This window comes from Muscardinus avellanarius (genome assembly GCF_963383645.1).
Source record: "Muscardinus avellanarius genome assembly, chromosome: 15".
Taxonomy (NCBI): domain Eukaryota; kingdom Metazoa; phylum Chordata; class Mammalia; order Rodentia; family Gliridae; genus Muscardinus; species Muscardinus avellanarius.
In genome coordinates, this window is record NC_137801.1 from 86,252,542 (window position 1) to 86,279,605 (window position 27,064).

Here is a 27,064-nt window from a genome sequence, read left to right on the forward strand (position 1 = left end):
ATGGAGAACGTGGCGGTCTTCGCCTCCGAGGGCAAAGGCAGGGGGCTGAAGGCCACCAAGGAGTTCTGGGCTGCAGATGTCATCTTCGCAGAGCGCGCCTACTCCGCGGTGGTGTTTGACAGGTATGAGACCCTAGGGGCTGCCTCCTCCTGCGTTGGCTTGGCTGGCGCCAAACTCTAGCATACTCAGCTCTCCAGAGCATGGGGGAAGGGATAGAGCTCGGGGCCTTTGGGACAGAGCGGTGTCACCCATGCTGATCTCCGGTGTGCCTTCCTTCCGGCCACTCTGGCCCTGGCTCTGGAAGGGCCGCAGAGGGGAGCGGGTCGAGGCCTCCTTCCACCGTGCGCTGGGCCAGAGGGTGCTGCGGGTGCATGGAGGTGCAGTGCCCGGGGAAGCACTCTCTTACAGAAAAGCCTCTTTTTAGTTTCTTGAAATATATAAAAGAGCTAAACATTTATTTAAATATACTAGGGGAAGCCGGGTGTCGTAGCGCACGCTCGTAATCCCAGCATTCGGGAGGCTGAGACAGGAGGATCGGGGTTCGCGGCCAGCCTCAGCTACTTAGTGAGGCCCTCTGCAACTCAGTGAGACCCGGTTTCAAAATGAAGAATAAAAAATAAGGCTGGGGGGTATAGCTCGGAGGTAGAATGCCCCAGGACACACACACACACACACACACACACACACACACACACACGTGTACATATATTAGGGGATAAAGCGATCGCAGAGACTACAAAAACAGTCTGTAAATATACAAGTCCCACAGGAATCCATCCTTCCTTTCACTGGGGGCTGACTCTAGGGGCATTTTACCTCCAAGCTACACCCCTAGCCCTCTTATATTTTTATTTTGAAACAGTGTCACTACGTTGCTGAGGCTGACCTCGAACCCGTGATCCTCGTCTTGGCCTCCCAAGTACTGGGATTACAAGTGTGCACCACCATGCCCAGCCTTAAAAGTGATTAAAAACAAACAATCACAACAAGAAAACCTACCTGAGCCTGGCATGGCAGCACATGCTTGTGATCCCAGCATTCAGGAGTCTGAGACAGGAGGATCGCGGTTCGTGGCCAGCCTCAGCTACTTAGTGAGGTCCTCTGCAACTCAATGAGACCCTGTTTCAAAATAAAGAATAAAAAATAGGGCAGGGGGTGTAGCTCGGAGGTTGAATGCCCCTGGGTTCCATCTCCAGACCTGCAAAAAAAAAAGAATATAAAAATTGATGGGCGTGGGCCGGGCGTGGTGGCGCACGCTTGTAATCCCCGAGCTTGGGAGGCAGAGACAGGAGGATCGCGCAGGTCGAAGCCAGCTGCACGCGCTGGCTTAGGAGACCCTGTTTCCAAATAAAAATAGGTCTGGGAGTGTAGCCCAGAGGTAGAAGGGCTTCCAGGAACCCCAGTACCACCAAAAAAAAAAAAAATTGACGGGCGTGGTGGCGCACACTTGTAATCCCCGCGCTTAGGAGGCTGAGACCGGAGGATCGCACAGGCTCAAAGCCAGACTCAGCTACTTAGTGAGGCTCTCAGCAACTTAGTGAGACCCTGTTTCCAAATAAAGTATAAAATAGGTCTGGGAGGATAGCCCAGAGGTAGAAAGCCCCTGGGTTCCACACCTAGTACCACCACCACCAAAAAAAAAGAATTAAAAAAAAATAGGGCAGGGGGTGTAGCTCGGAGGTTGAATGTCCCTGGGTTCCATCCCCAATACCACACACACACACACACACACACACGCACGCAAACAACCTACCCAATGACTACATTAAAACGACTGTATCTTCTGAGCCCAAGCTGGCTGAGCTGCCCGGCACCTGTGTGTCTGGTTAGATCGGCCTCTGGGAGCTGAGGCCCTGCGATTGGCTTTTCAGGGATCTGTGAACGGGGTCCAAGTTCTGTCCCTCCTGCCCATCAGGGACAGGCATTGGATGGGCACCTGGCTCACCACCCCCAGGATCGTCCCTTCCATTCAGAATGCCAGGCCCTGGCCACGCATGGGGGCGCCTGCAGGCCCGTGATCTCCGTATGGGGCGGAGATGGCAGTAGTATCTCTTGGTTAATCTGAGTGAGAGCGTGGTGTGTGTGTGTGTGTGTGTGTGTGTGTGTGTGTGTGTGTGTGTGTGTGGTGGGAACACATGCAGGGAACACACTGGACCCAGAGACATCCAGATATAAGTGCCCTCCTGACCTTGAAAGAACACCCTCCCTCCATCGGCCCATCCCCCAGGACCCAGCCAGTTTGGAACGGAGTAGGCTAAAATATTCTTATTTTAGAGAGAAAAAGAGTATATCATATGCAAAGATAACCACTCCAAGCATGTTGGCCATTCCCTGTGGGCTGATTAAAATGTAGGTTTCCTTCATTTATGCTACACCGCTGGGGTGTCTACTGTGTAAGCGCGCACGGCTTTTCATTTAATAATGCAGGTATCTTCTATGCAGTTATGCATTCTGCATTCTTTTTATTTTCTTTTTTCTTTTTTTGGCAGTACTAGAAAATGAACTCAGGAACCTTTTTCCCTCAAGCTATTCCCCCAGGCCTTTTTTTTTCTTTGTGGTACTGGGGATGGAACCCAGGGGCTTTCCTACCTCCAGGCTATACTCCCAGACCTACTTTATACTTTATTTGGAAACAGGGTCTCACTAAGTTGCTGAGAGCCTCACTAAGTAGCTGAGGCTGGCTTCAAACCTGTGCGACCCTCCTGTCTCAGCCTCCCAAGCGCGGGGATTACAAGCATGGCCACCACGCCTGGCCCTATTTTATTTTTTATTTGGAAATAAGGTCTCATTAAGTTGCAGAGCGCTTCACTAAGTAGCTGAGGCTGGCCACAAACCTGTGATCCTCCTGTCTCAGCCTCCCAAGTGCTGGGATTACAAATGTGCACCACCACGCCCAGTCTATATTTTATTCTTTCTATTTTTTTTTTTTTTTTTTTTGCACTGGAGATTGAACCCAGAAGCATTTTACCTTTGAGCTAAATCCCTAGCCTGATTTTATTTTTTATTTGGAAACAGGGCTTCACTAAGTTGTCGAAGCTGGCTTCGAACCTGCAATCCTCTGTCTCAGCCTCCCAAGTATTGGGATTATAAGCATGCGCCACCATGCCTGGCTTTTAATTAATTTATTTATTATATATTTATTTATTTATTTATTTATTTATTTATTTTTGCGGTACTGGGGATGGAACTCAGGGGCCTTCTACCTCCATGTTACACTTCCAGACCTATTTTATATTTTATTTGGAAACAGGATCTCACTAAGTTGCTGAGAGCCTCACTAAGCTGCTGAGGCTGGCTTCGAACCTGCGCGATCCTCCTGTCTCAGCCTCCCACGTATTGGGATTACAAGTGTGTGCCACCACTTCCGGCCTATATTTTATTCTTTATTTTGAATCAGTCTCTCACTAAGTTGCGGGGGGCCTCATGAAGTAGCTGAGGCTGTCCTCGAACCTGCGATCCTCCTGTCTCAGCCTCCCAAGTACTGGGATCACAGGTGTGCGCCTCCATGCCCAGCTTTCTCTTCGTTCTTGGGTGGCTTGAGTTCTGCCTCTGAGGGTTTTCTTTCCTTCCATTGGGCCTGAAATATGACGGTACCTTCCACTCAATATGCCAGGTCCTTGCCAAGTGTGGTGGTACACACCAGTACTTTGGAAGCTGAGACAGGAGTATCGCAGGTTTGAGAACAGCCTCAGCAAATAGTAAGGCTCTCACTAACCCATAGAGACTCTGTTTAAAAAAAGAAAAATGTAGCTCAGAGGTAGAATGTCCCTGAGGCTGGTTCATGGCCAGCCTCAGCAAAGAGTAAGATTTATCAACCTAAAAAGACTCTGTTTCCAAAAGATATAAAACCAGGGCATGCTTGTAATCCCAGCATTCGGGAGGCTGAGACAGGAGGATCTGGGTTCACAGCCAGCCTCAGCTACCTAGTGAGGCCCTTTGCAACTCAGTGAGGCCCTGTTTCAATATAAAGAATAAAAAATATAGGGCTGGGGGTGTAGCTTGGAGGTAGAATGCCCCTGGGTTCCGTCCCCAGTATTGCCAAAAAAAAAAAAAAAAATCAGGCTGGGGATCAAATATATAGATATATAGATATAGATATAGATATAGATAGTAGACTGCCTCTGGGTTCAATCCCTAGTACCACACACACAAAAAAAAAGTTTAAAAAGGCTGGTGGTGCTGGGCATGGTGGCGCACGCTTGTAATCCCCGCGCTTGGGAGGCGGAGACAGAAGGATCGCGCAGGTTCGAAGCCAGCCGCACTGGCTTAAAAGACCCTGTTGCCAAATTAAAAAGTATAAAATAGGTCTGGGAGTGTAGCCTGGAGGTAGAAGGGCTTTCAGGAACCCCAGTACCAACCCCCCAAAAAAGGCTGATGCTGCCATGCACACTGTAATCCCCGCGCTTGGGAGACTGAGACAGGATCGCACAGGTTCGAAGCCAGCCTCAGCTACTTAGTGAGGCTCTCAGCAACGTAGTGAGACCCTGTTTCCAAATAAAACATAAAAATAGGTCTGGGAGTACAGCCTGGAGGTAGAAAGCCCCTGGGTTCCATCCCCAGTACCACACACACACACACACACACACACACACACACACACACACACACAAAGGCTGGTGGTGTATCTTAGAGGTTCAAACCCCAGAATGAAATAAAATAAGTAAAATAAAATAGTAAATAAAATAGTAAAATAAAATAAGTAAAATAAAATAGCATCAGTCAGGCAGTTTTTGAAAATCAAGCCAGTTTCCAGCTTCTCTGGGTCCAGCGGAGCCGCTGGGTCTGTAGCTGTCCTGTGAGTCTGGGGAGCCGGGGAGCCGGGCTTAGCCCTGGCGGGGACACACGCGGGCCTTTAATCTGATAACAGCTGGTGAGTGGGTGGAGGGAGGGCAAAGGATGGTATAAATGGAAAGGACTTAATGAGGCATTAGAGACATTCCTGAACCACTAGTTCAGAAGGAGCACAGAACTTTTAAAGTATCCCGCCGGCCCCTGGCGTTGGCGCTTGCTGTGGGCGGCTGTAGCTGGTTTCAATTCGCCTTAGTGCAAATGAAGCATGCCTGGAAACTCAGTACTAGGGAGGCCGAGACAGGAGGATCACAGGTTCAGGGCTAGCCTCAGCAACCTAGTCAGATCCTGTTTCCAATAAAAAATAAAATAGGGCTGGGGGTGTAGCTCAGAGGTAGAACCTCCCCCTGAACTCAATCCCAAGCACCAAATGAATAAGTAAAAAGACGTGCAAAGAAGGAAGGGAGCCGGGTGTGGTGGCGCACGCTTGTAATCCCAGCATTTGGGAGGCTGAGACAAGAGGATCACAGTTCATGGACAGCCTCAGCTAGTGAGGCCCTTTGCCACTCAGTGAGACTCTGTTTCAAAATAAAGAATAAAAAATAGGGCTGGGGGTGGAGCTCAGAGGTAGAATGCCCCTGGTTCCATCCCCAGCACCACAAAAGAGAGAGGGAGAGGGAGAGGGAGATATATATATAGAAAGAGAGAGAGAGAGAGAAAGAGGAAGAGGAGGAAGAAGAGGAGGAGGAGGAGGAGGAGGAGGAGGAGGAGGAGGAGGAGGAGAAGAAGGAGAGGAGGATAAGAAATGAGAAAAAGAATTTAAAGCTCTGTAAAGCTCCTGGGTCCTGGGCAGGGCGGGCCTTAGAGAGCTGCCGAGGCCCCTTGCGGCAGGCTGCGGGTCTGAGCAGGCCGAAGGAAGCCCTGGCTCCGTCCTCTGGGCTGTGTCTGCAGGGCTCGCCTGTCCACCAGGCAGACACCTTGTCTTTGGGCTTATCTGTCAGTGACCGGTGACTTCCATACAAGGCGCGCAGCAGCAGCTGTCCCCAGCCCTCTTGGCTCTGACAGGTGACAGAGTCCAGGGCAGGGCTGCTGGGGGCCAGCGCGGGGCCAGGGCTGCCGGAGCAGCTGGTAGGATCTGTGGGAGCTTGCCCTCCTGTGCTGGGAGCAGGGACTCCAGGACAGCGCCCACCCAGGCTAAAGACTACCTACTCCACAGGCTCATGCTGAAGGTTTAAAGAGAATGGCCCAAGGCGTCTCTTTAAAAATAGTGAAGTTGGCCGGGCGTGGTGGTGCACGCTTGTAATCCCTGCGCTTGTGAGACAGGAGGATCGCACAGGTTCGAAGCCAGCCTCGGCTACTTAGTGAGGCTCTCAGCAACTTAGTGAGACCCTGTTTCCAAATAAAGTATAAAATAGGTCTGGGAGTATAGCCCGGAGGTAGAAAGCCTCTGGGTTCCACCCCCAGTACCACCAAAAATAAAAAAGAAAGAAAAGAAAAAGAAAAATAGTGAAGTTGCCAGGCGTGGTGGTGCACGCTTGTAATCCCAGTACTTGGGAGGCTGAGACAGGAGGATCGCAGGTTCTAGGACAGCCTCAGCAAGTAGTAAGACTCTCATCGACCTAGTGAGACCCTGTTTCAAAATAAAGTAGGGCTGAGGGGGTAGCTCAGAGATAGAAGGCCCCTGGGTTCAATCCCTGTCACCACCAAAAAAAGAAAAAAATCATGAAGTTCTGTATAAAGGAACTTTGTTTCTTGGTACTGGAGATTGAACCCAGAGAAATGCTACCTCTAAGTTACACCCCCAGCTCTTTTTATTTTGAAACAGAGTCTTACTAGGCTGCTGAGAGCCTCATTCTTGCTAAGGCTGATCTTGAACCTGTGATCCTCGTGCCTCAGCCTCCCAAGTACTGGGATTACAGGCCTGTGCCGCCACGCCCGGCTCCAGCTTATGGTTTAAATCTTGAATGGCTCCCAAATGCTCATGTGCTAAAATTTGGTCCCCATCCTGTGGTGCTGTCAGGAGGTGACAGAGCCTTTAAGAGGCGGAGCCTATTGGAAGGAAGTTAGGTCCCGGGGGTGTGTCCTGGAAGGGGATCTTGGGACTAGGGCTCCACCTATCCCTCTCCTCTCTGCCACCACCAGAGGAGCAGCTTCTCTACCATCTGCCCAGCATGATGTCCTGCCCGCCACAGGCCCACAGGGGAAGCTTAGGAGGCTCTAGCGACTATATTTGTAGTTGAACCTTAAAGTAAGTTGTTGTTTTTTTTTTTTCTTCAAAAGAATTTTTTTTTTTTTTTTTTGCAAAAGCCACAGGCGAGTGGGGTGGGGATTGAAACCCTAAATCATGAGCCAAACCAAACCTTTATTTCTCTCTCTTTTTTTATGATACCGGGTCTTGAGCCCAGGCACATCCTACTTCTGAGCTACACTCCAGCCCTATTTTATTTTTTGTTTCAAATAGAGTCTTACTAAGTTACCGTACACTGACCTCCAATATGTGATCCTCCTGGGTCAGCCTCCAAGTACTGGGCTTACAGCAGTGTGCACTGCTGTACCTGACATCCTTTCCTTTTTACCAGTTGATTATTTCAGGTATTTTGTGACAGTAACAGAAAGCTAACACATATATTTTTGGAGGGATGCTGGGGATTGAGCCTGAGACCTTTTATATGCTAAACAAATGCTTTTCCACAGCATTAGCCCTAGCCCCAAAGTGTGTATTTTATTTATTTATTTATTTATTTATTTATTTGTTTGTTTGTTTGTTTTTTGCGGGTCTGGGGATGGAACCCAGGGGCATTTGACCTCCGAGCTACAGCCCCTGCCCTATTTTTTTATTCTTTTATTTTGAAACCGGGTCTCACTGAGTTGCAGAGGGCCCCACTAAGAAGCTGAGGCTGTCTGCGAACCGCGATCCTCCTGTCTCAGCCTCCCGAATGCTGGGATTACAAGCGTGCGCCACCACGCCCGGCTTGGTGTGCGCTTTTAATCCCAGTACTCAGGGGGCTGAGACAGGAGGATCACACAGGTTCAAAGCCAGCGTCAGCAACTTAGTGAGGTTCTAGGCAACTTAGTGAGACCCTATTTCCAAATAAAATATAAAATAGGTCTGGGAGTGTAGCCTGGAAGTAGAAGGTCCCTGGGTTCTACGGTACTACAAATAATAATAATAATAATAATAATAATAATAACTTCTCAGAAACTTCAGGGTCATAGGAGCAACAGACAGAGACTTTGAGATGTAGGACTTCGGAGAAGCCTAGGAGGGTCTAGTGCCTATATTTGTAATTAAACCTTAAAGTAAGTTTTTTTTTGGCAAAATAAATTAATGGACACCTAATATCAAGGTCCAGAAAGTGTAAGCGATGCTACATCCGGGCACTGTTGTCTGTCCTGGGCGCCACAGCCGGACACTGTTCTCTGTTTGGGTATCATAATTACAAGGGGTCTTTGCCCTTGATGGCTGAGAAGACACTTCGTGCCCTCTTGGGGTCTGATTTACTCGTGCTGTTCAGCAATCCAGTCTCTGCTAATGAACTTCAAATTTCTGCCCGAGAATGCAATTCTGCCTTGCAGGAGGGCGATTCTTTGAGCTCCGAGGGTTTGGAGATTCCACTAAATGGCAGGGTCACGCGTAAGCTCTGTGTGTTCTGTCCTGGGGTGGGGGATCAATGACCTTCTGGAGCAGAGCACGCCCTCTGGGCGGAGTGATGATGGCTGTGGATTTTGTGCAATTCAAAGTATGCTCAGAAGTATGTCGTGGTGGTGCACGCCTGGAATCCCAGGACTTGGGAGGCTGAGACAGAAGGGTCACAAGTTTGCAGCCAGCCTCAGCAAGTAGTGAGACTCTTGTGAACCCAGCGAGACCCTGTTTCAAAATTAAAATAAAATAAAGCCGGGTGTGTTAGCACATGCTTGTCATCCCAGCACTTGGGAGGCTGAGACGGGAGGATCTCAGGTTCGAGGCCAGCCTCAGCAACTTAGTGAGCCCCTCCACAACTTAATGAGACCCTGTTTCAAAATAAAGAATAAAATAGGCCGGCGTTGTTGTGCACACTTGAAATCCCCGCGCTTGGGAGGCCGAGACAGGAGGATCACACAGGTTCGAAGCCAGCCTCGGGTACTTAGTGAGGCTCTCAGCAACTTAGTGAGACCCCGTTTCCAAATAAAATATAAAATAGGTCTGGGAGTATAGCTCAGGGGTAGAAAAGTCCCAGGGTTCCACCCTCAGTACCATAAAAAAAAAAAGACTAAAAATAGGCTGGGAGTGTAGCTTGGAGGTTGAATGCTCCTGAGTTCCATCTGTAAAATAAATACATAAATGAATAGATAGCTAGATGATAAATAGATGATAGATAGATAGATAGATAGATAGGGAAGACTGGGGGTGTAGCTTGGAGGTAAAATGCCCCTAGGTTCAATCCCTAGTAACACACACACACACACACACACACACACACACACACACCCCAAACCAAACAAACAAGAAACCCAAAGTATGCTCAGAGCGGGCTTGGTGGCACTTGCTTATAATCCCAGTACTAGGAAGGCTGAGACAGGAGGATCACAGGTTTGAGGCTAGCCTTGGCAACCGAGTGAGACCCTATTTCAATTTAGTGACACTCTATTTCAAAATGAATAATAAAAAGGGCTGGGGGTATAGTTTGGAAGTAGAATGTCCCTTGGGATCAAAGCCCAGCTCCAAAGAAAGAAAGGGATAGAGAGAAAAACAGAGAGAGAGGGAGAGAGAGAGACGGTGTGTATGTTGCAGGCCTCATGGGCTCCCGGGGGCCTGAGCTGGGGGGTCCTCTCCCCCACAAGTCGGGTCTCAGCCTGGGCACAGGCCCGGAGCCCCAGCGCCGCCTGTCCCTGCAGCCTGGCGAGCCTGGTGTGTCACACCTGCTTCAAGAGGCAGGAGAAGCTGCACCGCTGCGGCCAGTGCAAGTTCGCCCACTACTGCGACCGCACGTGCCAGAGGGACGCGTGGCTCAACCACAAGTGCGAGTGCGCGGCCGTCAAGAGGAGCGGGCAGGCGCCCAACGAGAACGTCAGGTCAGAGCTGCCCCGGACCTCGGGAGGCTGGGCCCTCAGAGTCCCCCCCGGCTGGGCCTGCAGACCCCCGTGCGGCTCTTCCCCTTGTGTGGTGCTGGGGGTGGAACCCAGGGACATTCTCCCTCTGAGCTATACCCCTGGCCTGTTTTGTTTTATTTTATTTATTTATTTATATTTATTTATTTATGTATTTATGTATTTATTTATTGTGGGTCTGGGGATGGAATCCAGGGACATTCGACCTCCGAGCTACACCCCCTGCCCTATCTTTTATTCTATTTATTTATTTATTTATTTATTTATTCATTTATTGGTGGTACTAGGGCTCCTGGAAGCCCTTCTACCTCTGGGCTACACTCCCAGACCTATTTTATACTTTTTATTTTTTGGAAACAGGGTCTCTTAAGCCAGCGCGGCTGGCTTCAAACTTGCGCGATCCTCCTGTCTCCTCCTCCCAAGCGCGGGGATTATAAGCATGTGCCACCGCGCCCGGCTAGTCTTTTTATTTGAAACCAGGTCTCACTGAGTTGCAGAGGACCTCACTAAGTAGCTGAGGCCTTCCGCGAACCGCGATTCTCTGGTCTCAGCCTCCTGAATGCTGGGATTACAAGCGTGCGCCACCACGCCCGGCTTTATTTTATTTTTATATTGAAACAGGGTCTCACTAAGTTGTTGAGGCTGGCTTCAAACCTGTGATTCTTCTTTCTCAGCCTCTCCTGGCCTCTGGGATTATAGGAATGTACCAGCATGCCCTGCACAATGTGTGTGTGTGTGTGTGTGTGTGTGTGTGTGTGTGTGTGTGTGTATTGGTACTGGGGATTCAACTCAGGAGTGTTCTACTTCTGAGCTACACCCCCGACCCTTCTTATTTTATTTTATTTTTTTTACTTTGAAATAGGATGTCATTAAATTACCCAGGTTGGCCTCAAAACTGCAATTCCCCTGTCGCAGCCTCTCGAGTACTGGGGTTATAGGTGTGTGCCGCGGTGCCTGGCAAAGTGTGCGGGTTGTAATAACTGACCTGCCAATGCTTAAAAGTTGGGAGTTTTAGCTGGCTGTAGTGGTGCATATTTGTAATCCCAGTACTTAGGAGGCTGAGACAGGAGGATCATAGGTTCGAGACCAGTCTCAGCAACTGAACAAGACCCTTACCATTTTAAGACTTTTTTGTTTTTTTTTGGTGTTCCTGGGGTTCCTGGAAGCCCTTCTACCTCTGGGCTACACTCCCAGACCTATTTTGTATACTTTTTTTTTTTTAATTTGGAAACAGGGTCTCTTAAACCAGCACCTCCCAAGCGCGGGGATTACAAAGGTGCGCCACCATGCCCGGCTGACCCTTAGCATTTTAGAGACACTGTTTCAAAACAAAAAATAAAGCTGGGAATGGCGGCACACATCTACAATCCCTGTACTTGGGGAGGCTGAGACAGGAGGATCACAGGCTCAAAGCCAGCCTCTACAACTTACTGAGGTTGTCAGCCATTTAGCAAGATCCTGTTTCCAAATAAAAATAAAAATCAGGCTAAGCGTGGTGGCACACGCTTTTAATCTCTGTACTTGGGAGGCTGAGACTGGAGGATCGTGCTTTGCAGATAGCCTCAGCTGCTTAGTGAGGCCCTCTGCAACTTAGTGAGACCCTGTTTCAAAATAAAGAATAAAAAATAGGGCTGGGGGTGGAGCTTGGAGGTAGAATGCCCCTGGGTTCCATCCCCAGACCTGCAAAAATAAATAAATAAATAAATAAATAAATAAATAAATAAATAAAAGCATTACGGTAGAAGAAAGCCCATCTTTCCCGCTCACGGTGCTAACGCGGCACCTGCAAGCTTAGACACGCAGCGTTTCGTCCAGAAGGACGGGCTGTGAGCCGCGGCCTCCCCAACCCTCCCCTCCACCCCAGGCTGGCGGCGCGCATCCTGTGGCGGGTGGAGAGAGAGGGCACGGGGCTCACGGAGGGCTGCCTGGTGTCGGTGGACGAGCTGCAGAACCACGTGGAGCACTTCGGGGAGGAGGAGCAGAAGGAGCTGCGGGCGGACATGGACGCCTTCCTGCGGTACTGGCCGCCCCAGAGTCAGAAGTTCAGCATTCAGTACATCTCGCACATCTTCGGCGTGGTACGGCCGTGCCCCTGCACCGTCCTCGCTCCCTCCCCCGCCCCTCTTTGGGAGGGTGGGCAGCTCAGGGCTGAGGGGCTCTGCGGAGGAAGCCCCGCCACCTTGGACAGCGACTTCCATTTCCCTGAAAGTGGTGTCTTGCCTGTTGGAGCCCGGTCTCCTCCCCGGGTGTCCCCATTCCAAGCCTGGGGACAGGCCTCTGCATGACCCCGCTCAAAGACCCAGTGATCAGGTCGGCGTGGTGATGCACACTTGTAATTTCGATAATATTTTGTGGTACCAGTGATGGGACCCAGGGCCATTCTATCTTCAAGCTCTACCCTAGCCCTATTTTTTATTCTTTATTTTGCAACAGGTGTTACTAAGTTGCAGAGGGCCTCAGTAAGTATCTGAGGAAACTTGTGATCCTCCAGCTTCTAAAGTCCTGGGATAGCCGGGCGTGGTGGCCCAGGTTTGTAATCCCCCCTGCTTGGGAGGCTGAGACAGGAGGATCGCACATGTTCGAAGCCAGCCTCAGCTACTTAGTGAGGCTCTCAGCAACTTAGTGAGACCCTGTTTCCAAATAAAATATAGAAAAGGTATGGGAGTATAGCCCAGAGGTAGAAAGCCTCAAATAAATTTATTTATTTGGTGGTACCCCTAAGTACCACCAAATAAATAAATAAATAAATAAATAAATAAATAAATAAAGTACTGGGATTACAAGTGTATACCACCTCACCTGGCTCTCTCTCTCTCTCTCTCTCTCTCTCTCTCTCTCTCTTTTTTCGGGTCTGTGGATGGAACCCAAGGACATTCTACCTCTGAGCTACACCCCCAGGCCTATTTTTTATTCTTTATTTTGAAACAGGGTCTCACTGAGTTGCGGAGGGCCTCACTTAGTAGCTGAGGCTGGCCATGAACCGAGATCCTTCCGTCTCAGCCTAATACACTTAAAACTATTGTTTTCACCAGTGAAGATGGTCTTCTGCCCCCTCCCCTGTGTAGATTAACTGCAACGGGTTCACACTCAGTGACCAGCGAGGCCTGCAGGCGGTGGGCGTCGGCATCTTCCCCAACCTGGGCCTGGTGAACCACGACTGCTGGCCCAACTGCACCGTCATCTTCAACAACGGCAAGTGAGTGAGGCTTCCGCGGGGCGCGTGCGGATGCGCCATCTCCCGGCGATGTTTTTCTACTTTGCTTCAACCAAAGTCAACCTGCTCAACTCCAAACACCCTGGAGTTCGACTGTGCAGAAAACTGGGGTCTCATTATAGAATTATTGTGGGTAGCTGGGCATGGTGGCACACGCCTGTAATCCCAGTACTTGGGAGGCTGAGACAGAAGGTTCACAGGTTCGAGGACAGCCTCAGCGAGTCGTGAGACTCTCATTAACCCTGCAAGACCCTGTTTCAAAGTATAGATTAAAATATAGGGCTGGGGAGCCGGGCGTGGTGGCGCACGCTTGTAATCCCCTCGCTTGGGAGGCTGAGACAGGAGGATCGCTCAGGTTCAAAGCCAGCCTCAGCTACTTAGTGAGGCTCTCAGCAACTCAGTGAGACCCTGTTTCCAAATAAAATATAAAAAATGGGTCTGGGAGTATAGCCCGGAGATAGAAAGCCCCTGGGTTCCACCCCCAGTACCACCAAAAAAAAAAAAAAAAATTGGGCTGGGGGTGGTGTAGGTTGGTGGTAGAATGCCCCTGTGTTCAATTCCTAGTACTACACACACACACACACACACACACACACACACACACAATAATAGGTAGGGAAGCTGTGAACCAGTTCTCAAAGAATTCCACCGGGGTTATTCCAGAGACTGTGCATATTTCTTGAGACTGCCTGGATGCGCTAGCTAAACTTCTAACCTCTGTTTTAAAATATGGAGCCTGAAAATACCTGTCTAGAGGTCAGGGCGGAACACTGACTGACAGCGGGCTTGGCACTCAGGTGTGTGCTGTGTGCCTGCAGTCCCAATATGTGGGAGGCTGAGACAGGAGGGTCGCAGGTTTGAGGCCAGCCTCAAAACCTTAGCAAGACCCTGTTTCAAAAAATAAAATAAGATAAAATTAAATTAAGTATGGTGTGCTGGTGCATGCTTGTAATCCCAGTGCTTGGGAGGCTGAGACAGGAGGATCGCACAGGTTCAAAGCCAGCCTCAGCTACTTAGTGAGGCTCTCAGCAACTTAGTGAGACCCTGTTTCCAAATAAATATAAAATAGGTCTGGGAGTATAGCCCGGAGGTAGAAAGCCTCTGGGTTCCACCCCCAGTACCACACACACACACACACACACAAATTCAACTAAATTAAGTTTAAAAAGGGTTGCAGTTTAGCCCAGAGCTAGAATAGCCCTGGGTTCAATTCCCGGTACCCCCACTTCACACACACACAAAGATCTCTTGAGACAGATGTAAGCCGACTCTAAGCCATTAACATTTCCCCCTGAACTCCCTAGAAGCCCAAGGCCAGGGTTGCTGGTTCTCAGCGGAGGAGGAGGCCTGCCCCTGCCAGCGAGGACTCCGAGTCCCCCTGTCCTCCCTAACGCTAACACTGGCCTCTAGCACTGTTGAGAGAGACACGCAAAGTTTATTTTGGGTCCCGATGATAATATTTTCTGAGCAGCTGTCTTTCTCTCCCTAAGCCTCTTGGGCTCATCAGCCTGGACCTCACAGACCCTCCGCAGAGGGCAGAGAGAGGATAAACTTGAGCCATGTACAGATCCCAGCTTTCTTTCTTTATTTCCGTGTGTGTGTGTGTGTGTGTGTGTGTGTGTGTGTGTGTGTGTGTGTTGCGCTGGGGATTGAACCTAGGGCTCTTCTACCTCCAAGCTACAGCCAGCCCCAGGCTTTATTTATTTATTTATTTTATTATTTATTTCCTTTGGTGGTACTGGGGTTCCTGGAAGCCCTTCTACCTCCGGGCTACACTCCCAGACCTATTTTTATATTTTTATTTGGAAACAGGGTCTCCTAAGCCAGCGCGCGTGGCTGGCTTCGAACCTGCGCGATCCTCCTGTCTCCGCCTCCCAAGCGCGGGGATTACAAGCGTGCGCCACCACGCCCGGCTAGCCTTTTTTTTTTATTTTAAAACAGGACTGCTAAGCTGCTGATAGTAGCAACTTTTGCAGAGTGGCTGAGGGTCTTGTTAAATTGTCGAGGCCAGCCTTGAACGTGCGATCCTCCTGTCTCAGCTTCCCAAGTACTGGGATTACAGGCATGACCCCCAGGCTGGGGTCCCAGCGTGTGCGCTCTAGTTACCTGGGACGCCTTCCCAGGTCATCTCTGGCCTCCGCTTGGGCTTCCTCGCGTTTACTGCTTTGAGCAGTCGGGTCTTAGCTGGGCTTTTCGGCTTCTGTTCACGCAGTGTCTCCTCAGTGACCGGCTCGCTGCCTGCCATGGAGGACCGAGCCCTGGATGCGCTGTGAGGCCGAGTCCAACCCCAACAGGTTTTACCTCCTACCTGTGCTGTTGAACCAGTCTCCATGAGCAATTCCAGTTCTACCCAATTTAGCCCCACGAGAGACGGGGTTAATTCATCTGGTGCTTGTACCATGATAACAGCGCCCCACACGTTTCTTAGCGCTGTACTTTTATTTTTATTTATTTATTTTTGTGGTACTGGGGATTGAACCAAGGGGCATTCTACCTCTAAGCCACACTCCCAACCCACTATTTTATTTTTTAAAATTTTGAAACCAGGTCTCACTTTAGTTGCAAAGGGCCTCGAGTTGCTGAGGCTGGCTGTGAAGCTGCGATCCTCTTGTGTCAGCCTCCCATGTACTGCGATTACAGGTATGCGAGACCACGCTGGCAGGACTGTACGTTTTCTTTTTTCTGTGGTACTGAGGATTGAACCAGGGGTATTCTACCTCCGAGGTACACCCCCAGCCCTATTTTTTATTCTTTATTTTGAAACAAGTTCTCACTAAATTGCAGAGGGCCTCACTAAGTAGCCGAGGCTGGCCGCGAACCAGGATCTTTCTGTCTCAGCCTCCCGAATGCTGGGATTACTAGTGTGCGCCACCGGGCTCGGCAGGGCTATTCTTTTAAACGCTTTATCTCATGACAGTCTCCTTGCTGAGGCCAGGGCGGGGAAGCAGGTTGCTCAGGACGGAGAACCCTTCATCCACCTGCCAGGCTGAGGCCGGCCGGGAGGGGTGAGGATAACGGTTGCCATGACAACCAGAGCTGCACTGGGGCCGCCTTGCCGCCCTGGAGATGCCAGCGGTATTGATTTCCATCCGGGTGTCTGTTTTGTCTTTCAGTCATGAGGCAGTGCAATCCATGTTTCACACCCAGATGAGGTGGGTCGGCCTTCTCACGCGAGCCTGATCCTCTGACTCCCCCACCCCACTTGCCTGGTTTGCTGGGACTGCCCCCTCCCAAGGCCCTGGGGTGTCCGCGTCCCTGAGGTCCTCCTGCATGCTGCAGCCCACCGCGTTTGAGCGGCGCCTCTTACAGTGCTTGGGTGAAACACGTGCTCCTCCGTGGAGCGCCCCCCGGCCCACTTGCCCTGCTTCACTGGACTTCCTCCGCCCCGGCTTCTCCCGCTCCCTCCAGCCTCCAAGCATGAGCCCTTCCAGTCCACATGTTTTAGCCCGACCTACACCATCCCCTAGGCCTGCATCAGCCCCACCCTGCTCACCACGACGTGAGGATTGCTTTTTTTTTTTTTTTGGTACTAGGGATGGAACCCAGGGGCTTTCTACCTCCAGGCTATACTCCCAGATCTATTATTACTACTATTATTATTATTATTATTATTATTATTATTATTATTTGGAAACAGGGTCTTACTAAGTGCTGAGAGCCTCACTAAGTAGCTGGCTTCGAACCTGTGCGATCCTCCCGTCTCAGCCTCCCAAGCGCGGGGATTACAAGCGTGCCCACCACGCCCAGCTGAGGACTGAGGATATTATTGACCCGCTGGAGGCCTGTGTTTTTATAACTTCTCATCCCCTGGGCTATGATGGTAGCTCCCGTAGCTGTGATGTGTGTTGGAATATGTTTATTCACAATATTCTGTTTACTGTTTCGGTCCAACAATGACATAATGGCTTAGGTGAAATTTTACTTCTGGCCGTGTGTGGTGGCTCATGCCTATAATCTCAGTACTTGGGAAGCTGCGATGGAAGGATGGCAGGTTTGAGGCCAACCTCAGCAATTTAGACCCTGTAATAAAATAAAATAAAATAGGGCCAGGGGTGTCGTTCAGAGTATAGAAAGCCCCTGGGTTGAATTCCCAGTTTAAAAAAAAAAATTATCAGAGTGGTGGGCTGCCTCTGAAAAGGAATCAGTGATAATTGCTGTGACCAGAACATCTGACCTAACAACTTAGTAAAGATTTATTTAGCTCACGTTCTCAGGGTTTTGGTCCATGGTTGGCCGGCTCCAAGGCCGACATCAGGACGGCAGGTCATGTCAGAGGAGAGCTGCCCAGCTCACCACGGTCAAAGCCCAGAGATAGAGTTGAAGACAAAGATAGAAGGGGCGTCGTGGGCGAGCGGCTTGTAGCAGGGTCTTAATCACGGCAGGCAGCCCTGGGGGGAGCAAAGCCTGAGCCATGGGACTGAAGTCAAAGCTGTGGTAGTGACCCGGTCAGTGAGATGCCAGGATCATGGACCATCCGCTGAGGGAGGCTGTAGGTTTGGAAAAGAGACAGGCGGAGGGGGCGGCCAGCGTGTGGGCGGCAGCGCAGCGCAGGAAGGCCAGAGCGAGAAAAGCCAAGCACCCTGGGCACAGAGGAACCACAGGGCTTAAGGTTTGCCCTCTTGGGCTTCATTCTTTTTTTTTATATTTTTGTGGTACTGGGGATGGAACGCAGGGGCATTCTACCTCCAAGCTATACCCCCAGCTCTGTTTTTTATTCTTTATTTGGAGACAGGGTCTCACTGAGTTGCAAAGGGCCTCACTGAGTAGCTGAGACTGTCCGTGAATTGCCATCCTCCTGTCTCGGCCTCTCAAAAGCTGGAATTACAAGTGTGCGTCACCACACCTGGCTTCTAAGTCATTTTTAAAAGAGATTTTGGCCACAGTGATAAAAATCTGAGTAAAACTAAACTGGCTGGTGTCAACCAGTTGCTTACTTATCCCACAAGGGCCAAATACCAGCAATCCCCCTCCACACTGGCTCAGAGGGAACAACTGAGGTCATTAGTGAAGTCCTCAACAGCAAGCGTGTGGCGGCACCTGGCTTCCCAGGCCCCTCTGCTGGCTCCAGGGCACCCGAGACACTCCAGAAGGGCAGGTACCACGTGCCAAAGCACGCACCCGAGCTCTGCTGTGGCCCAGGGGAGGTTGCCTACTTCTCCTGGTCAGCACCTCGAGGGTCAGTCAAGGGGCCTGCAGCTTGGACGGGGGCTCTCAGCACAGCAGAGCAGAATCAGCTGCTGCCGAAAACTGGGCCGGTAAAGGAAGGACACACGTCACGCTCATTGGGCCTGCCAGGGAGTGGCCTCGTACCATGAAGTGGTGGCCTCAGGAGACATGGCAGCGCTGCTCTGACGGGGACCCCTCTGGGGCCCGGGGACATTTCTGATCTTTCCCACAGTGGCAGCTAATGCAGCCTTCCTGGCGGTGAAGACAGGGCAGGCAGTAGATCGCAGTGCAGTGGCTGACCCCAGTTCTCTGCGCCCTGCCACTTGCGCTCTGGGGGGGGGGGTCTTCCCATGAGGCAGGGAGGCCCCAGGCACCCGCTGAGGGTCCCCCTTGCAGGCCCCACCACCTTTTTTATAGCAGGCTGGCCCGGTGTGTGGATGCGTTGCAGGAAGCCCTGGGCCGGCCTCTGCTGCCTGACGTGGCTGATGTCACTTCTATGGGGCGTGTTTATTTTAGCATCTTCTGGGCATTACGCAGTCTGACAGCTAGTGTGTGGGTAACCAGGGATGGGTGAGGACTGAAACTGAAATGCTGTCTGTTGTAAGTAACTTCCGACAACGCACAAGCCTCCGGCAAACGCAAAAGCGACCGGTGCTCTCCGCAGGTGTGGGGCGGCCTCGGCTCTCTGCCCCAGCCGCCTCCAGGGGACTAAGTCCCCCATGCCACATAGGCTGGAGCCACCCCACCGAAGCTTCAGGTAGGAGGGCGCTGAAAGGTAGACTCACGACTGGCCACGGAATGTATATGTTTCTGAGCGAGTAGCCATCAAACGAACCAGAATTGACTAATAGAAAGAAATATTTTTCTTTTCTCTTTTGGTCCTGGAGATTGTACCTAGGGGCATCCTACCTCTGAGCTACACCTCCAGCCCTAGTTTATTTTTTATTTTTAAACAGGATCTAAGTAGCTGAGGAGCGCCTTGGTAAATTGCCGAGGCTGGCCGCGAACCTGCTATCCTCCTAGCTCAGCCTCCTAAGCACTTGGATTACAAGCGTGCGCCACCACGCCTGGCACTAGGTCGTCTTCTTCTTCTTCTTCTTCTTCTTCTTCTTCTTCTTCTTCTTCTTCTTCTTCTTCTTCTTCTTCTTCTCCTCCTCCTCCTCCTCCTCCTCCTCCTCCTCCTTCTCCTTCTTCTCCTTCTCCTTTTCCTTCTTTCTCCTCCTCCTCCTTCTCCTTCTCCTTTTCCCTCCTCCTCCTCCTCCTCCTCCTCCTCCTCCTCCTCCTCCTCCTCCTCCTCCTCCTCCTCTTCTTCTTCTTCTTCTTCTTCTTCTTCTTCTTCTTCTTCATCTTTTGCATACTAGGGATGGAACCCAGGGGCACTCTACCTCTGAGCAACACCCCCAGCCCTATTTTATTCTTTATTTTGAAACAGGGTCTCACTGAGTTGCAGAGGGCCTCACTAAGTAGCTGAGGCTGGCCGCGAACCACAATCCCAAATACTGGGATGACAAGCGTGTGCCCCACGCCCGGCTCCTAGGTCTTTTCTCAGTTGGGGTTTTGGCCTTTATTACTTCTCCTCCCTCGGCAAGCAGGGAGCCCATGCTGGTGGCTGGCTTCCTCTGACGCTTTCTGTCATCCTGCTACAGGATCGAGCTCCGGGCCCTGGGCAAGATCTCGGAAGGAGAGGAGCTGACGGTGTCCTACATCGACTTCCTCCACAGCAGCGGGGAACGCAGGAAGCAGCTGCAGAAACAGTACTACTTTGACTGCGCCTGTGAGCACTGCTCCAAGGGGCTGAAGGACGACCTCTTCCTGGGGCTCAAGGAAGACCCCAAGGTACACGCGGCCCTGCCGCTGGGCGTCTGAGGCAGGGGGAGCTCGCAGCTGATCAGTGGCCCTGCAGCCGGCCTCTGCACCTGAGCAGGACCCTCAGCTATTTTAGGGTGTCCCTGTTTCAAAACAAAACAGAGCCGCGCAGGGTAGCGCACACCTGTAATCTCAGTACTTGTGAGGCTGAGACAGGAGGATATCAGGTTCCAGGACAGCCTCTGCAAAAAGGGACACTCTCATCAACCTAGTGAGACACTGTTTCCAAATAAGAAATAAAATTGAGCTGGGGGTGTAGATCGAGGGTAGAATGCCTCTGGGTTCCACCCCCAGTACCACACACACACACACACACACACACACACACACACACACACAGGCATGTAGTTCAGAAGTATAATGGCCCTGGGTTCAATCCCTGGCACAAAAAAGGAAAAACAAATTCTTGTGGGTGTGGTGGCACAGGCCTGGAATCCCTGTACTTGAGAAGCTGAGGTTGGAGGATCACAGGTTCGGGGCCAGCTTCTACAACTTAAGGAGATGCCGTTTCTAAATAAAAAAGGCCAGGAGTGTGGCTTGGGGATAGAATGCCTCTGGGGCCAATACCCCCCAAGGAAAAAAAAGAGAGATGATACATAAATATGCTTCTAAACTAACTTCTGCATTCTAAATTTGGGCCAAAATTTGTTCCAGGGCCGAGTGTCAGTGTCTAGTGCACTGGAGACGTAAGGGTAAAGCCGATTCACGGGACACAGGGGATGCAGGTGTCATGTGCACTGCATGTTTTATTTAAAGAGCAATCAGACTTTTATAGAGAAAGCTGCTATGGGATCCATAGACAAATTAACTATTTTAGACATTACAAGGTTATCTTAAAGCAACAATGGATGTGTGTGAGTAAAGCCAAAGGACGAGTCTCAAAACAACTTTTGTTTTATAATTAGAAGCAAAGAATACCTGTGACTGCTCATAACATCTCAAGCTGTTTATCATACCAGTAAGTTTTCGGAGAGATGTCTATCTCTGAACCATACCCCCTGCCATTTTTATTTTGAAACAGGTTCTTACTAATTTGCCGAGGGTCTCATTAAATTGCTGAGGCTGGCCTTGATCCTGTGATCCTCCCGTCTCAACATTCCAAGTACTAGGATTACAGCCCTGTGCCACCACACCCGGCTTGGCCTTCTTTTTATAAGGTCAACAGTCTTACTGGATTAGGGACCCACCTGGTTCATTCAGTATGATCTCACCCAATGAATTACACCATGATCCTGTTTCAAATGAGGCCTCAGTCTGAGGTTCTGGGGCTGCGACTTCAGCATATGAATTTTGAAGGGACGTAGTTCAACTCATAACAAACACTGCGTGCTGCCACGAAGGAACATACACACTACGCCCTCGCCCTCCGTCCCAGGCACGCCCGTGCATAAGCAAGCATCACCGAAAGCTGCGGCCCAGGGTCAAGGATGCCCATGGCCCTGGCTTGGAGACCTAGAGTCAGACCTCCCAGGCAGGAGTTAAAGTAGTTGGGACCCAAGAATTCATATGTCCTCTATATCCTTTCTAAGCAGAGCATAGGCCGGGCGTGGTGGCGCACACTTGTAATCCCAGCGCTTGGGAGGCTGATACAGGAGGATTGTACGGGTTCGAAGCCAGCCTCAGCTACTTAGTGAGGCTCTCAGCAACTTAGTGAGACCCTGTTTCCAAAGGGTTCCACCCCAGTAGTACAAAAAAAAAAAAAAAAAAAAGTAAAGCCGAGCATGGATGCGCCTATAATCCAGTCCTTGGGAAGTTGAGGCGGTTGAGACAGGAGGATTGTAGGTTCCAGGTCAGCCAGAGCAACTTAGACACCCTGTTTCCAAATAAAAATAAAAAGAGCAAGGCTGAAGCAGGAGGATCACAAGTTCGTGGCCAGTTTCATCTAGTGAAGGCCCTTGGCAACTTAGTGAGATTTTGTTTCAAAATAAAGAATAAAATAAGGCTGGGGGTGTAGCTCAGAGGTAGAATGGCCCTGGGTTCCATCCCCAGTGGCAACACAAAACAAAGTGAAACCAAACAAACAAAAAAGAAAAAAGAAAAAGCGCATGGTCAGAAGTGGGAGGAGGCAGAGGGAGTGGGGACGCGCTTGTGATCCCAGCACTTGGGAGGCTGAGACGGGGGATCGCAGGTTCGCGGCCAGCCTCAGCTACTTAGTGAGGCCCTTGCAACCCAGTGAGACCCGGTTTCAAAATGGATGGCGCCATCTCTCATCGCGTAGACCAGCTGCCCAGAGACATAACGGGCTGCCCTCCACGGGGTCTCCACTCAACAGCCCTCTCTCTCCCAGCCCTCTCCGGAAGTGGTAAAGGAGGTCACGGAGCTCTCAAAGGACACGCTGGCGAAAATAGACAAGGCTCGCTCCGAGGGCTTGTATCATGAGGTAAGGGTTCGCACACTTTTAATTTTTTATGGTCCTGGGGATTGAGCCCAGGGGCATTCCACCTCTGAGCCACACCCTCAGCCCTTTTTATTTTCAACTGTGACCCAGGATCTCACTAAGCTGCTGAGGCTGGCCTCAGACCGGATTCTCCCTGTTTCAGCCTCACAAGTACTGGGATTGCAGGCGTGCCTCCACGCCCAGTTTAGGACTCACTTTCTAGGGGGTGGGGGAGTCTAGTGCTCTGGTTTGGGAGGGAGGGAGGCTGGAGAAGGGAGGCTGCTGGGCAGGTTGTTTTTCTTTCTGCCCTTAACCCTCTAGCACCTGCTGATGGCCTTAGAGATGGGCAGGATAGTAGGACCCACCAAAGCGGGTCCCCGGCCCCTCCGTAGCTGAGTGCGTGCTCTGCTTGGACTTGATGGTGCACGCCTATAACTGAGCACTTGGGAGGCTGAGACAGGAGGCTCGCAGGTCGGAGGCCAGCCTTGGCAACTGAATGCATATGCCGCTATGCTGTGTAGCTCAGCGGCCGAGTGGACATTCAACCTCTGCTTCCCGAAGCCCCAGGGACGCGCACCCCCATATCCAGTGACATCCGATCACCTTTGGAGCATTTAGAGGCCCAGAGCCCCATCCCCGGCCAGGACCATGTCTCCGGAGCCTCGAGGAGTGGGACCCGGGCAGCAAGAGTTTTGTTTTTGTTTTTGTTCTTTTTGTGTCTGAGGATGGAGCCCAGGGCATTCGACCTCCGAGCTACATCCCCTGCCCTATTTTTTATTCTTTATTTTGAAACCGGGTCTCACTGAGTCACAGAGGGCCTCGCTAAGTAGCTGAGTCTGTCCGCGAACCACGATCCTCAGGTCTCAGCCTCCCGAATGCTGGGATTACAAGCGTGCGCCACCACGCCCGGCTTTCTGCTGGTGAAACCTCACTCTGCCTCTGCCGTTACACCTGTCTGTCCCATTGCTACGCGCCCACCCTACATCTGATCCACAGGCGACCACTTGCTGCTCAGGTCCCAGGCTCTGCTTCCCACTGTGGTCCGGGAGGCCCACTATTTTTTTTTTTTTTTTTTTTTTGGTAGTGCTGGGGTTCCTGGAAGCCCTTCTACCTCCGGGCTACACTCCCAGACCTATTTTTACATTTTTATTTGGAAACAGGGTCTCCTAAGCCAGCGGCGTGGCTGGCTTCGAACCTGCGCCATCCTCCTGTCTCCGCCTCCCAAGCTGGGAGGCCCACCTTCACAGAGCGCGTGCGCAGTGCGGGTGCGCGCCCACGTGCCCGGCCTCTGTCCCGCCAGGTGGTGCGGCTGTGCCGCCAGTGCTTGCAGAAGCAGGAGCCGGTGTTCGCCGACACCAACCTGTACACGCTGCGGGTGCTGAGCGTCGTCTCCGAGGTGCTGTCCTACCTGCAGGCCTTCGGCGAGGCGTCGGACTATGCCAGGAGGATGGTGGACGGCTACATGTAGGTGATGTGTGTCTGTGCAAGGACAGCAGCGAGGGTGTGCATACAGCAGGCACTGGCGACGGGTCAGGGTACTTAATTTAATTTAATTTTGGTACTGGGATTTGAACCCTGGGAATTCTACCTGAAGCTACACCCTTTTTATTTTATTTATATTTTCAGTTTTTGCAGTACTGGGGATAGAACCCAGGGGCATTCTACCTCCAAGCTACACTCCAGCCCTATTTTTTATTCTTTATCTTGACACAGGGTCTCACTGAGTTACAGAGGGCTTCACTAAGTAGCTGAGGCTGTCTGCAAACCGCCATTCTTCCTGTCTCGGCCTCCGGTTGGCTGGGACTACAAGTGTGTTTGGAACATGGTCACGCTAAGTTGCTGGGGGCTGGCTAAGTTCCTGAGGATGGCCTCGAGCCGTGGTCCTCAGGCCTCCCAAGGACCGGGGCTGCAGGGCTGGCTGTCAGCTGCTCAGGCGCGGCTGTAGGGGTGGCTGGGTGCTGAGTTCTGATCGCCTACCACGTCCCTTCAGGAAGCTCTACCACCCCAACAACGCGCAGCTGGGCATGGCCGTGATGCGGGCGGGGCTGACCAACTGGCACGCTGGCAACATTGAAGCGGGGCACGGGATGATCTGCAAAGCCTATGCTATTCTGCTGGTGACCCACGGAGCCTCCCACCCCATCACCAAGGACCTAGAGGCAAGTGGCACCCTGTGGCTGGGCGGCGCTCCAGCCTGGCCTGAGCACTGTGAGAGGAGTCTCAGTTCACCTGGACTTTGCTTTAAGGGTGTCCTCAGGTGACCAGCCAGGCGGGAAGGGGGCGCAGGGACGCACTGGCCCAGACCTGCTGTTTGTTGTTTTACTTTGTGGTACTGAGGATTGAATCCGGGGTACTCTACTACTGAACTACACCTTTTTATTATTTTATTTATTTATTTATTTATTTATTTATTTATTTATTTATTTTTGCAGTACTTGGGATGGAACCCAGGGGCATTCTACCTCTGAGCTATACGGTCCTATTTTTTATTCTTTATTTTGAAACAGGGTTTCACTAAGTTGCAGAGAGCCTCACTAAGTAGTAGCCGAGGCTGGCTGAGAACCTGCGATCCTCCTGTCTCAGCCTCCCAAATGCTGGGATTACAAACGTGCAAGGATTACAAACATACACCACCACGGCCAGCTCCTAATTTTTTTTTTTTTTTTTTTTTTGTGGGTCTGGGGACGGAACCCAGGGGCATTCGACCTCTGAGCTACACACCCTGCCCACTTTTTTATTCTTTATTTTGAAACCGGGTCTCACTGAGTTGCAGAGGGCCTCACTAAGTAGCTGAGGCTGGCCGGGAGCCTGCAATCCCCCCCCCCCCCCCCCCCCCCCCCCGTCTCGGCCTCCCAAGTGCTGGCATTACAAGCGCGGCCCCTGAAGGGCCGGGGTCTGCACGGCGAGCCCTCCGCCGGCGATGGGTGGGCGAGAGTCGCGCGTCTGGCCGCCGGCCCCACGGCTTCTGTCCACCTGTCTCCGCAGGCCATGCGGGTGCAGACGGAGATGGAGCTGCGCATGTTCCGCCAGAACGAGTTCCTGTACCACAAGATGCGCGAGGCGGCCCTCAACAACCAGCCCATGCAGGTGCTGGCCGAGCCCAGCGCAGAGCCCGCCCCGGCTCTGTTCCACAAGAAGCAGTGAGGCCGGGGTGGTGGGGCGGCGGCGCTGGACAGGAGCCCTGGATGAGGAGGCGGGGGCCTCGCATGCCCATGGCCTGCCCGTGTTCTCATCTGGGGTCACTTCAAGTCGTTTCAATACAATTTAACCCTTATCTCTTCCCAGCCCTGTTCTTCCTAAAAATATGTATTAGGTGCTACGTAACCCCAGCGTCCGATAAAGGAGCCCCAAATGTAGTTGGCTATGGAGGCAAAATGTAAACAATCAATTAGGGCACCGTGGAACAGCAAAAGCTCGGGCAAGCTATCTGGAGAGCGGGGTGCAGAGGGAGCGGGCGCGGCGGCGCATGCGCACTGCGGAGCTGGCGCGGCAGGTGCCGGGCCTCCGCCTGCGCATCTATTGCGGCAGGTGTGTCTGGGGCTGCCGGTCCCACCCCCGGCCCGGGATATGAAGGATGCCGCAGACTAGGGCGATGTCGTTTTCTCGGGCTGATGGGAAGTTAGAAAGGGCTGTATTTGACCATTTAGGAACTACTTGGAAAATGGTGCGTATGCAAAAAGAGGCCTTGCTCCAACCGCCTAGATCTCCACTCAAAACCCGGGCTCCAAGTATAATAAAAAAAAATTATACATACATATATATATATATATATATATATATATATATATACACACACACACACACACACACACACACACACACACACACACACACATGCACTGGGGTTGAACCCAGGGGCATTCTTCCTCTAAGCTCCACCCCCAGCCCCTTTTCATTTTTTGTTTTGAAACAGGGTCTCACCAAGTTGCTAAGGGGCTTGCCAAGTTACTGAGGCTGGCCTCAACCTGTGGTCCTCCTGTCTCAGCCTCCCAAGTACTGAGATTTCAGGCATGTGCTGCCATGCTCCGTGCAGTACAGTTTTAGAAATAAGTGTATATCTTCTCTCTCCACCCTCATCACTAAGCCTCGAGGCCCCTTGTGATGTGGGAGCCATTTGGACAGTATCTGAGATTTTCCCAGCCATCTGCCTAGCGGAGCCAAAGAAGTCTGGGTGAAGCCAAGAGGGAAACGTGGACACCCCGGTGCCTGAAGATCATGGGTCCGGCAGAACTGGCTTTGGGGTTGTATTTGTTCGCAGGTGACTGGGTGGTCTATATCAGCCTCATCAACGGCCCCAAGAAGTCTCCATTCTCTTGTGTGTGTGTGTGCTGGAGTTTGAACCCAGGGGCATTCTACCTCTGAGCTACACTCCCAGCCCTTTTAAAATGATTTATTTTTTAAAAAAACAGGGTCTTAATAGGTTGTTGAGAGTCTCATTACTTTTCTGAGGCTGGCCTCAAACCTGCATTCCTCCCTGTTTCAAAATTGACTATTTAGAACCAGGCATGGTGGTGCCGGCCTGTAATTCCTGTACTTGGGAGGCTGAGGCAGGAGGATCACAAGGC

At 51.3% G+C, this 27,064-nt stretch overlaps 1 protein-coding gene across 1 annotated transcript; it reads left to right on the forward strand.

The window, feature by feature from the left end:
- On the forward strand, positions 1–25,643 carry SMYD1 (SET and MYND domain containing 1; the record flags this gene model as incomplete). The annotated part of the gene is made up of 10 exons (XM_080711517.1): positions 1–122; positions 9,664–9,840; positions 11,741–11,954; positions 12,942–13,072; positions 16,204–16,242; positions 19,903–20,092; positions 22,410–22,502; positions 23,800–23,963; positions 24,490–24,658; positions 25,485–25,643. 10 exons carry the CDS (start codon positions 1–3, stop codon positions 25,641–25,643), a joined length of 1,458 nt encoding a protein of 485 aa, XP_080567643.1.
- Positions 25,644–27,064: the final 1,421 nt, after the last annotated feature.